General features: G+C 30.1%; 2 protein-coding genes across 2 annotated transcripts; both read left to right on the forward strand.

Moving 5' to 3' along the window:
- The first annotated feature begins 2,668 nt into the window (after positions 1 to 2,668).
- LOC130677858 (prolyl endopeptidase-like) lies at positions 2,669 to 7,468 on the forward strand. Its single transcript, XM_057484750.1, has 8 exons — positions 2,669 to 2,933; positions 3,016 to 3,245; positions 4,042 to 4,464; positions 4,536 to 4,701; positions 5,038 to 5,684; positions 6,642 to 6,854; positions 6,919 to 7,246; positions 7,347 to 7,468. Exons 1-8 carry the CDS (start codon positions 2,748 to 2,750, stop codon positions 7,410 to 7,412), a joined length of 2,259 nt encoding a protein of 752 aa, XP_057340733.1. The 5' UTR covers positions 2,669 to 2,747; the 3' UTR covers positions 7,413 to 7,468.
- Positions 7,469 to 9,584: 2,116 nt separating this feature from the next.
- On the forward strand, positions 9,585 to 12,479 carry LOC130677861 (lipoyltransferase 1, mitochondrial). Its single transcript, XM_057484753.1, has 2 exons — positions 9,585 to 10,443; positions 12,053 to 12,479. Exons 1-2 carry the CDS (start codon positions 9,645 to 9,647, stop codon positions 12,394 to 12,396), a joined length of 1,143 nt encoding a protein of 380 aa, XP_057340736.1. The 5' UTR covers positions 9,585 to 9,644; the 3' UTR covers positions 12,397 to 12,479.
- The last annotated feature ends 122 nt before the right edge of the window (positions 12,480 to 12,601 follow it).

A 12,601-nucleotide genomic window follows, 5' to 3' on the forward strand; every position in this document is an offset into this window, starting at 1 on the left:
TCGTTTGCTTGCTTAGAACATGGAAAAGATGTAAATATATATATAAATAAACTTAGCCAATAATTGAATAAATATATAAATACAAATATATTAAATTTATCATCGTAATTGCAGTGTACTATGGATGGTGAAAAATGTTGTCCTCCCTATTTTTGCAGAAAAAATGATTTTAACTATTTGACATGTGGCACGACCCCCGATTCCTTTAAAATACAGGATGACGATGATGAACTTATTTGCTAAGTCTACTTTTCAATTTTTTTATTTCAGATATAATAATAATTATTAATATTGTAATGGTTATCATCTGAATAAAAATAATTCCCACCATAAATATCTCTAAGTTGTTTATTTATTTTATATTGTTTTCGGTTTTACTGTCTTTGGTAGCATTGTCTACTTATTATTTTTTTTTTAATTAAAATAATATTTATTAATAAACACAATCATAAAAAATATTTTTTGTGACAGACACTTGAAATCTACGACATTTAGCGCCTATAGCCGGGAGCTAAAAATATTAAATAAGATACAGCTGGTAAAAAGATACCTAATCGTTCTAATAGGGATGTCATCATCGGATCAAAAAATATTTTTTGGTTACATGGGCGATAGCAAACGACCAAAAAATATCGAAGTAACTTAACGAGCCATCTTGTGACAAAATTTATCATCATTTTTATTCGTCCACTTACCGACTTCTCTCTAATTTTCAACAAATACTCAAAACAATCTTAACAAATAAATAAACGCGCATTTATAATCTGCCATTTATAGGCACTAAATGCAGTAAATTTCAAATATCTGTCACAAAAACTAATGTATTTATCTAGTACAATCGAGTCTAAGACGCTCGTATGTTGGTACTCTCGCCTTCGGCTCGGGCACCAATCTTCACACTCGCGTCTTAAACACGATCGCACTCGATAGATAAACTACTAATTCATGTGATAAAAACTCGGACAAAATGTTTGATAATTATTTAGTAAAAGTACGCGTTATCGAAAAATATATGATTAGTGCAATTAAATGACCGTGAAGTTAGCCGACACCCGCCATTTTAAAAATGAAAAAGCTTATAACTTTAGAAAAAAAAAAATTTTCAAATTTAAAAAAAATGCTCGTGTAGATTTTTCAGTTTTCTAGACGAGTATTTTTATAAAAAGATCAAAAAATAAATACTCGAGGTACAATTGGAAATTAAATTTTAAGGTTACTTATTTTGTATTCAAAAAGTTTTACAAACCTCATTACTTTTTGAAAGTAAAAAATGCCACTCCAATCAAAATTACCACTCCACAATTTAATTTATAAAAACAAATATTTATTCAAGTGAAAAAACGAATGAAAAATGAAGAAAAAATAAATTCATCAGGGTATTGGTCCTATGCCATCGCCATCGTCAGGATCATCTGTACCTAAGATTATAAAAAAAAAGATTTTTTATTTTTTTTTTTAGAACATAACTTGATAATAATAAAAAAATTTATAAACTATTATTATCGCTGAAAATTGGACTTTGATAATACCGATGAAAAAAAAAAAAAAAAAAAAAAACAGAAAATAGAAAATGAAACCTTGATTGAAAAATGAACAAATGCACCTTTGAAAAATTAAAACAATTTTCACTGCACTCATAGAATTTAAAATTTTTTAAATGCATTTTTTTCATTCTCGAATTATACATATTTTTCACATCAATTGTTGAATTAAAAAAAATATAACAAACTTAAGATTCGATCAAAATTAAATAAAGAAATTTGGTTTTTTACTTAAATAAATATTTGTTCAGATAAATTAAGTAATGGAGTGATAATTTTTATTACCCTTGCAATTTTTTCTCTTACTCTGACCTATAATTGATAACAACCGAAAAAACAGGATACGCCCTTATGACTTTAAAAAAAATTTTTTCTTAAAACCAAAAGGGCGTATAACAAAAAAAAATTTTTTTTTGTTTTTTTCCATAGATTTTAATGTTTTCAACATTTTTACATTGATTGGATCGAAAAAAATTTTTTTTATACGCCCTTTTGGTTCTAGTAACGCCGTAACATTTGGTATAAAAAATACGATTTTTTTTTATGCGCCCTTTTACCTTTAAGTAGTACTTTTCTTAAAGGTGAAAGGGCGTATGTCTTGAGATACGCCCTTTCACCTTTAGGATACCAACTTTTTTTTTTTCACAGATTTTTACGTTTCAGACAATTTCAAACCGAATGGCAAAAAAAAATTTTTTTATACGCCCTTTCACCACAAATCCCTATTAACCCTTAGCTATAAGCCCTTTTACCTTTAAGCACGCGACATCATTGTCAATACATGTTCGAGCTCATTGAGCTCGAGAATACCTTAAAATTTAAATACATTGGTATTTTCGATTATTTTCCGAGAGTTCGATAAATTGAAAATGATCGATAAGCATCGTTTTAGTTTTGCTAACAATATTTCTGTAAAAATTTCATATTTTTTAAAAAAATTATTCAATTAAATTCAAGTTTCCAAATTATCAAATGAATAAAATTTTATTACTCACTCATTTGGCCGTTTAGCGGGCGGTCGACTACCAACAGACTTTTTAAAAAGTCGATTTAATTTTCCAGGTGGCAGCACTTCAGCTATCGATTTATTCAATATCGATACAATTAATAATGATATGCAAGTTTTGAAAAAAAGAAAAAAAGTAAATAAGAGAAAGTCGCAAACGCCCAGAGCCAGGTGTTGACTTTTAAAAAAAAAAAAAATTAATGATCGTGTCATTAAATCGAATTATTAAATTAAATAAATTATCAAGTATTTTTATTAAAAATAATAAAATAAAATTGTACTCAAATAAAAATAATTATTTTAATAATTACAATAATAATAATAAAATGTTCGAGTACCCAGAAGCTAGAAGGGATGACACCAAGGATGTTTACCACGGAGTTGAGGTTAGAATTTTATTATTAATTTTTAAATTAAAAAAAAAAACCGGGAAATTTTTTTAATTTATTTATAAATTTTTTTTTTTAGATTCAGGACCCGTACAGATGGCTAGAGGATCCGGAGGCTGAGGAAGTAAAGGCGTTTGTTGATAAACAAAATGCACTGTCACGGCCATTTTTGTCGACATGTGATTCTGTTGACCCGGAGGTTATTCTCGAGAGGTTGAAACAACTGTGGGATTTCCCAAAGTACTCGTGTCCGAGAAAACATGGGGACAAATATTATTTTTATAAAAATACTGGTCTGCAAAATCAAAGGTAATTTTTATTTCATTTCAATGTCTAGGTCATGAAAGTGGGAAAATTAATCAGGGAAAGTTGGGCTTGTGGGTACTCTTTCCAGAGGATTTTTGATTTCCTACAATTTTCGTCTCTTTACTTTTCGTCCTCAGATCAATAGTTTTCAAAATAAATACCACAAGTACTAGTAAATGTAATTATTATAATAATTACGATAAATTTTGAGTAAAAGTAGGGCTTGTTGGTACTCTTTCCAGAGAATTTTTAATTTCCAACAATTTTTATCTGATAAAATTTTCTTCTAAAGTCATTAGTTTACGAGATAAATGTAATGGGAGTTAAAATTACGATCAATATTAATATTATTCTAAAAATTAATATTAAGTAGGGCTTGTGGGTACTCTTTCCAGAGGAAATTCAATTCTAAACAATTTTTAACTGATTAAAATTTTTCATAAAACTACCGGTTCACTAGATAAATATACTGGGTACAAATATTAATTATTTTTATAAACATTGACTTGAAGTATGACTTGTTGGTACTCGTTGTAACGTAAATTTATAGTTTTACACGGAAATTAAGTCAAAATTTTTATAAAATTCATTTCATACCTAATTTATATTAAGTATGACCATATTATACGACTTAAAAAATACTAAAAATAAGTTGGTCATGTGGGTACTCATTTTCTCTGTAATTTACCGCTCTATTGAACTATCAACTCAATAGTTCTCTTAATTCATTTGGTTACAATTAAAATAATGATTTAGTCTCTGTACATCAAACATAAAATTATGAAATTAAAATTTTCAGTGTAATTTACTCGCAAAATTCACCAACCGATCCAGAAGAAGAAGCAAAAGTGTTCTTTGATCCCAACACACTTTCGGACGATGGATCAGTTGCGATCTCCAACACCGAGTTCAGCAAAGACGGATCAATTTTTGCTTACGGACTTTCTAAAAGTGGATCCGATTGGAGCGAAATTCATTTCAAGAATGTCAAGACTGGAGAAAATTACCCGGAAGTATTAGAAAAAATTAAGTATTCAACAGTCGCATGGACTCACGACAACAAGGGAATTTTCTATGCAACTTATCTAGAGCAACAGGGAACCGTCGACGGCTCAGAGACACTCGGGGCACGTGACCAGAAGCTCTGCTACCACAAAATTGGCACCAAGCAGTCCGAGGACGTAATTGCTGTTGAATTTCCCGAGGAACCTCTTTGGAGAATGTAAATTACAATTTATTTATTATAATTTATTTTACAATAATAATTCATTTATTTATTTTTTTCAATTGCAGATCCAGTGAAGTATCGGACTGTGGGGAATATTTAATTGTTTCACCTCGCAAGGACTGCAGAGATAATTTAGTCTACTTTACTAAGCTTCCAAAGGACAATAAAATTGATAATTACAAAAATCTTAACTTGGTCAAAGTTGTAGATAAATTTGAAGCTGACTACGATGTAAGTTTATTTTTATTTTTATGCCTTGTATATTTATCTCGTAAACTATTAATCTGAGGACGAAAAGTTAAGAGACAAAAATTGTAGAGAATCAAAAATCCTCTGGAAAGAGTACCCACAAGCCATACTTTTGTTGAATATTTATTGTGATCATAATAATTACATTTACAAGTACTTGTAGTATTTATTTTGAAAACTATTGATCTGAGAGAAAAAAGTAAAGAGACAAAAATTGTAGAGAATCAAAAATCCTCTGGAAAGAGTACCCACATGATATATATATATTTAATATATACCAAGATATATAATTAATTATAATTATTTTAATTTTTTTAGTATGTAACAAACGATGGAGCTCAAATGATATTTTCAACGAATAGAAACGCTCCAAATTACCGTCTAGTTCGCATAAATTTCGAAGATTACGCAGAAGAAAAATGGACAGATTTAATTCCCGAGGATCCAAAGCGAGTGTTAGATTGGGCGCTGGCAGTCCATGGTGACAAATTAGTTGTCTGCTACATTCAGGATGTCAAACATATTCTGGAGCTGCATTGTCTGAAAACTGGCAAACTTTTGAAGACATTTCCACTCGACTTGGGAACAATTGTCGGAATTAGCGGCGAACGCGAGTACTCTGAGATATTTTATCAGTTCACGTCCATCCTGACACCGGGAAAAATTTTCATGGTCGATTTGGCCAAAGAGGAAGAGCCCAAGATGTTGAGAGAAATAAAAGTTAATAATTTTGACTCAACGGCCTATAAAATGTCACAAGTTTTTTACTCGAGCAAAGACGGGACCAAAATCCCCATGTTTATTGTCACCCGCACGGATGCTGTTCTTGATGGATCTCTGCCTGCTCTGCTCTATGGATACGGAGGTTTCAATGTCAGTATCTATCCGACTTTCAGTGTCATGCGCCTCGCGTTTGTCCAACATCTTCGTGGAGTTTTCGCGATAGCGAATATCCGCGGTGGAGGGTAAGTTTTATTTTTTGCTTATGAGTAGTCATCTATATAGATCGATATCTCGAAAACTACTGACCACAGACCAACGAAACACAGACAAAATTTTTTCCTCATTGTCTAAGCTTCAAAATGAGACCAATCCCATTCCTTAATTTTGATTGGTTCAAAAGTTATGAATTTTAAACCAAAATTTAAAAATCACAATTTTTATCCCGACTAAAGTTTCTGTCTCAAATTATTTTTATTTTGAAATCTATTGATCACAGACTAACAAAACATAAACAAAATTTGTTCCTCATTGTCTAAGCTTCAAAATGAGACCAATCCCATTCCTTAATTTTGATTGGTTCAAAAGTTATGAATTTTAAACCAAAATTTAAAAATCGAAATTTTTATCCCACCAAAAGTTTTTGTCTTAAATTATTTTTATCCTAAAATCTATGGACCACAGGCAAACGAAATATAAACAAAATTTGTTCCTTAGAGTCTAACCTTTAAAATAAGACCGAAAAAAGCTCTAAATTTTTATTAGGTCAAAAGTTATGAATTTTAAACCAAAATTTAAAAATCGAAATTTTTATCCCGACTAAAGTTTCTGTCTCAAATTATTTTTATTTTGAAATCTATTGACTGCAGACCAACGAAACATGAACAAAATTTGTTCCTAATTGTCTAAGCTTCAAAATGAGACCAATCCCATTCCTTAATTTTGATTAGTCCAAAAGTTATGAATTTTAAACCAAAATTTAAAAATCGAAATTTTTATCCCAAAAAAAGTTTCTGTCTCAAATTATTTTTATTTTGAAATCTATTGACCGCAGACCAACAAAACATAAACAAAATTTGTTCCTCATTGTCTAAGCTTCAAAATGCGACTAATCCCGTAATTTATTTTAAACTTCTCCAAAAGTTGCAAATATTTAAACTCCAACTAGAAAAAATTTTCACAAAAAAAAATTAAATTTTCAGAGAATACGGGGAAAAATGGCACAACAGCGGTCGGTTGGACAACAAGCAGAATGTCTTCGACGATTTCCAATGTGCCGCCGAGTACCTCATCGCCAATAAATACACCGAAGCTAAAAAATTAACAATCCACGGCGGAAGTAACGGCGGTCTCTTAGTCGCCGCGTGCATAAATCAGCGCCCGGAATTGTACGGCGCGGCGATTGCTGACGTCGGGTAATTAATCAACAACAAAAAAAAACACATAAACATAAATTGAATAAATTATTAAATGACTCAGGGTAATGGATATGCTGCGTTTCCACAAATTTACAATCGGGTACGCGTGGATTTCCGACTACGGCAGCTCCGATGACGAGAAACAATTTAAAACTCTCCTGAAATATTCTCCGTTGCACAACGTAAAAGTACCAGCGAATGATGTACAGTACCCAGCAACTCTACTGCTTACTGCTGATCATGACGATCGGGTCGTTCCACTTCACACTCTCAAACTAATTGCGACACTCCAACACGTGCTGGGAAAATTACCGCAACAAACAAACCCGATTTTAGCGCGAATTGATACTAAAGCCGGCCATGGACGGGGTAAACCGACTACTAAAGTCGTGAGTTTTTAATCTTTTATTTGTTTTATTATCTATTCAAAGTTATTTTTATAATTTTTTATCATTAATTATAATTAATAAATTTTTTTTTTTTTTTTAGATCGAAGAAACCAGGGACATATTGGTATTTATTATTAAAACTCTTAATCTTAAGTTCTACAATTAATTTGAGGAAAAGTTTGTATCAGCATTTATTAATAAACAAATTTTTTCGATTACTAATTCGATTTTTTTTATCAGATTTCACTTGAGGGAAAGTGAATGAATTTTTTTTTTTATCTTTCGAAATTCATAACTTCTGGGGACATTGAAATTGAGGGATGAAGTTGGGCTCATATTGAAGCCTAGACTTTTTACTACAATTTTCATTTTTGTTTTATAGACTTCCGGCCGATAGCTAATGACATATCAATCATTGAAGACGGCAGCGCTTTGCATAATTAAAATTTTGGAAGTTTGAATTTTTTTTATAAACTGAAAATTAATTACTCAGAAACTAGTTGAGATTTAGGGACCGGGTTGGGCTCAAATTGAAGCTTAGACCTTTGGCTACAGTTTTTATTCTTGGCTGATCAAGTTTCGACGAATAGTTTTCGAGATATCGGAATTTATAACCAAGTACTTTTTGGCGCGAATTCAAAACTCGATTTATTTTAAAATTAAAAAATTCATAACTTTTAGGGAAATTGAAATTGAGGGATGAAGTTGGGCTGATTTTGAAGCTAAGACTTTTTACTACAATTTTTATCTTTATTTTATAGACTTCCGGTCGATAGCTAATGAGATATTAATCATTAAAGACGGCAGCGATTTGCAAAATTTAAATTTTAGAAAATTGAATTTTTGTTATAAACTTTGAAAATTAATTACTCGGAAACTAATTGAGACACAAAGGCCTGGTTGGTCTCAAATTGAAGCTTAGGCTGTAAGGAACAGATTTCATTTATGTTTGACCCACTTCCGATCAATTTTTTTCGAGATATCGATCTATATAGACACAAAGACATTTTGGGAAATTTCAAATTTTATTTAAAATAAACCTTTAAAAATTCATAACTCCGAAACTAATTGAGATTAAGCGACGGGGTTGGGCTCAAGTTACAGCTTGCACTTTAAGGAACAACTTTTGTTTTTACTCAATCAACTTCCGATCATTAGTTTCCAAGATATTAATTAACAAATCCAAGTTTTTTTTATTTTCCTTAAAACTAATAATTAAAAACTTCGTTTTTTATCAACTTTTCCTCCCCAGTTTCCAATATATCAGCGTCCACAGACCCCAATGTTTAAATTTCAATTAAAATTAACACCCATAATTAGTATCCCTAATCAGTCTCCTTTTTTATCCCGAATAAACTTTTTAAATCCAGTATCCACTTGAAACGCATTTACAATTTTTAATTTAATTTCCCCGATAAAAAATCCAGATCACCCAGATATCAATAAAAAAAATAAACCACGCGATCATTTAAAATAAAAATAATAAATTTTTTTCAAAATCTAGACTACAATGTTGCGACTTTCATCACTTTTCTTTAGAAAAAAATAATTATCAGTGATATTCATTTGACCTTACGACAATAATCTATTTGAGAGAAAAAAATCTATTTATACCAAAAAAATATATATGATAAATATCATGTATGACCCATTGTATATAATTATCAGTAGAGTATTAAAATATAAAAATCTGAGCAATTTAAAATCTGCGGTGCGTTGCGTGTGGTCATGCGCACCAGGAGTTTCAATCACATGCGCAGTTAGAAATATAACAGAATGTACTTTGCGCTGTTGATAACCTCAAGACCTTTTGCTACCACCTCTCCATCGAGTTAATACTCTTCACATACCCGACTTACATATTTAAGGTATTACATATTTTATTTTAATTCATTTTATAAATTTCATTACTCAAAACCGCTAATAATTTAAATTCAAATAAATTTCTCTTGCCGCCATTTTTTATTTTTACATTTTATCATTAAATAATTTATTGTTACAATAAATTATATTAATTACCAACTAAATAATGGCCCCAGGCCATTTTTTGAATAAAAATATAATTTTAATTTAAATATTTAAAGCCCGCGAATTTTAAAATTTAAAAAACTTATTTTTAGGTTAGAAAATAAAAATAAATTAAATTTCTTTTATTTTTAAATTGTCAGTACACAGAGGAATGCAAAAAGACTGTCGAGATTGTTTGGGTATACGGTACCGTATCAATACCCTGGACCAAACTTGGAAGTGGCTGCACCAGACGATTGCGCTCCACGAGTACCTGATCAACATCACCAGCAAAAGTGACGTTACCTGTTATTTTTATTATTAAATTTAACCAGTGCTGATATAAGACTGAGTGCTAAGACTGACATATATATATATATAAATATATATAATGATATTTAATAAAATGTTTGCTAGATATTGCAGACGTGCGTTCACGCAAAGAAATTACAGCAGCAGTAAAATAAGTGAAATTAAAAAATCGGTATTTATATCCCAGAGCACAGACATTTTTAAAAATTTGGCGCTCGAAGATTGGCTGTATCGTTACTACGATTTAGAAAATCATCACGTTTTATTGCTGTGGAAAAGTGACCCGTGTGTGGTAATCGGACGTCACCAAAATCCTTGGATGGAAGCAAATGTCAAAGTTTTAGAAGACAAGGGAATTTATTTAGCGAGACGTAACAGTGGTGGGGGTACAGTTTATCATGACAATGGTAATTTAAATTTATCATTTTTAACACCGAGGTCTAGATACTCGAGAAAATATAATCTTGAAATAATAACGAGGGCTTTATATCGTAATTGGGGAATTGAAAGTTTTATTAATAAAAGAGAAGATATTATTATTGAGGGTGATTATAAAATATCTGGTACTGCTGCTAAATTGGGACGTCCTAATGCTTATCATCACTGTACATTGTTGATTGATGTTGATAAAAATAATCTCAGTGGAGCGCTGGAGAAAAAAGAATTGGGTATTGTTACTAATGCTACTGAGTCTATTAAATCACCAGTTAAAAATTTGAAGGAAATTAATAGAAAGGTTAATTGGGATGAAATGGTCAATGCTGTTGGATGGGAGTTTTTGAGAACTGATGCGATGCGAGTTAAAGATGGAGGCAGTGCTCTAGTTTCTAAACAAAAAGGATTTCAGATGATTAATCCAACGGAAGATTGGTTCCCAGGTAAATATTCGGGTTAAGTTCCATAGAAAAACTTCTGCTCAATTCAATAAAAATATGACCATATTATACGACTTGATAAATATTTAAAATAAGTAGGGCTTGTGGGTACTCTTTTCAAAGGAAATTTGATTTCCTACAATTTTTGTCTGATTACATTTTGTCGTAAAGTCAATAGTTTTCGAAATAAATGACCCTGGTACCAGGAACGAAAATTTTTAAATAAATTTTATAGGACAGTCAAGCTTGTAAATACTCGTGACAATGAAAATTTAATTATTAAGACTCATAATTACGTTGGAAATTCCTTAAAAAATACTTTCGGTTAATTTAATAAAAAATTACCATATTATACGACTTGATAAATATTTTAAATAAGTAGGGCTTGTGGGTACTCTTTTTAAAGGAAATTTGATTTCCTACAATTTTTGTCTGATTACATTTTGTCCTAAAGTCAATAGTTTTCGAAATAAATGACCCTGGTACCAGGAACGAAAATTTTTAAATAAATTTTATAGGGCAGTCAAGCTAGTAAATACTCATTACAATAAAAATATAATTGTTTAGACTCATAATTATGTTGAAAATTTCATTAAAAAAACGTTCTGCTAATTTAATAAAAATATGACCATATTATACGACTTCATAAATATTTAAAATAAGTAGTGCTTGTGGGTACTCATTTTAAAGGAAATTTGATTTCCTACAATTTTTGTCTGATTAAATTTTGTCCTAAAGTCAATAGTTTTCGAAATAAATGACCTCGGTACCAGAAGCGAAATTTTTCAAATAAATTTTAGAAAGTAATCAAGCTTGTAAATACTCATTACAATGAAAATTTAATTATTTAGACTCATAATTACGTTGGAAATTCCTTAAAAAATACTTTCGGTTAATTTAATAAAAATATGACCATATTGTACGACTCGAAAAATATCAAAATAAGTAGGGCTTGTGGGTACTCATTTTAAAGGAAATTTGATTTCCTACAAGTTCTACCTGATTACATTTTGTCGTAAAGTCAATAGTTTTCGAAATAAATGATCTCGGTACCAGAAGCGAAATTTTTCAAATAAATTTTATCAAGTAATCAAGCTTGTAAATACTCATTACAATGAAAAATTAATTATTTATACTAATAATAAATTTAAAAATTCCTGAAAAATTTTTGGTTAATTTAAAAAGAAAATATGACCATATTATACGACTTGATAAATATTTGAAATAAGTAGAGCTTGTGGGTATTCATTTTAAAGGAAATTTGATTTCCTACAATTTTTGTCTGATTAAATTTTGTCCTAAAGTCAATAGTTTTCGAAATAAATGACCTCGGTACCAGAAGCGAAATTTTTAAAATAAATTTTATTAAGTATTAAAGCTTGTAAATACTTATTTCACTGTAAATTTAATCATTAGTATTCATAATTAATTTAAATATTTAATTAAAAATTTTTTTTGGCCAATTCAATAAAAATATGACTTAAAAATTAGAAAAAATAAGTAGGGCTTGTGGGTACTCATTTCAAAGGAAATTCAACGCTCTACCCAAATAACGTCTTAATTTTTTTTTTAAACTTAAACATTTCTTATAAAAATAACTTTTTATTTTCAGGTCTGGACAAACTGACATCAGAATTCAGTTCCTGGGAATGGATATACGGAAAAACTCCGTCTTTTACCGTAAACCGTTTGTTGAAATTTCCTCGATCCGACGTAACTGAAAGCGACCTCCTGAACCTTACGCTCCAAGTAGAAAAGGGAATAATCGAGGACATAAAAATGTCTCTGCCGTCAGATATAACAAACGAGACAAGCAACCGAGAAGCCAGCGTGATCAGTAATTTACGTGGCACTCGGTATCATCACAAAGTTATTGAAAAGATAATCGCCGCCCTAGGATGCATCGCCATCGCACCCGCACATGCACAAAAAATAGACAATATTGCTTTGCAATAGATTTTTAAAAACAAAAAAAAAAAAAAAATGTAAATAATCATAATAAAAAATGTATCTAAAAATTAAACGCTATTTTTACCAAAGCCTATGACTCGATTAATTCGTCTTAGACTTTATTACATAATAGCTAATAGTTAATTTTAATTTATCCAAATACAGTAAATTAATAAATAAATTAATTAATTATTATTTTTATTATTATTAT

Source organism: Microplitis mediator, chromosome 11 (genome assembly GCF_029852145.1).
Source record: "Microplitis mediator isolate UGA2020A chromosome 11, iyMicMedi2.1, whole genome shotgun sequence".
Classification (NCBI taxonomy): domain Eukaryota; kingdom Metazoa; phylum Arthropoda; class Insecta; order Hymenoptera; family Braconidae; genus Microplitis; species Microplitis mediator.

What these genes read in the sequence shown, in the direction of transcription:
- LOC130677858 (XM_057484750.1), top strand. Translation starts at nt 2,748, where the DNA reads ATGATCGTGTCATTAAATCGAATTATTAAATTAAATAAATTATCAAGT. An exon ending in GAGGAACCTCTTTGGAGAAT is followed by an intron (nt 4,465 to 4,535) that starts GTAAATTACAAT and finishes TTTCAATTGCAG; the next exon opens with ATCCAGTGAAGTATCGGACT. An exon ending in GCGGCGATTGCTGACGTCGG is followed by an intron (nt 6,855 to 6,918) that starts GTAATTAATCAA and finishes TAAATGACTCAG; the next exon opens with GGTAATGGATATGCTGCGTT.
- LOC130677861 (XM_057484753.1), top strand. Translation starts at nt 9,645, where the DNA reads ATGATATTTAATAAAATGTTTGCTAGATATTGCAGACGTGCGTTCACG. An exon ending in AACGGAAGATTGGTTCCCAG is followed by an intron (nt 10,444 to 12,052) that starts GTAAATATTCGG and finishes TTTTATTTTCAG; the next exon opens with GTCTGGACAAACTGACATCA.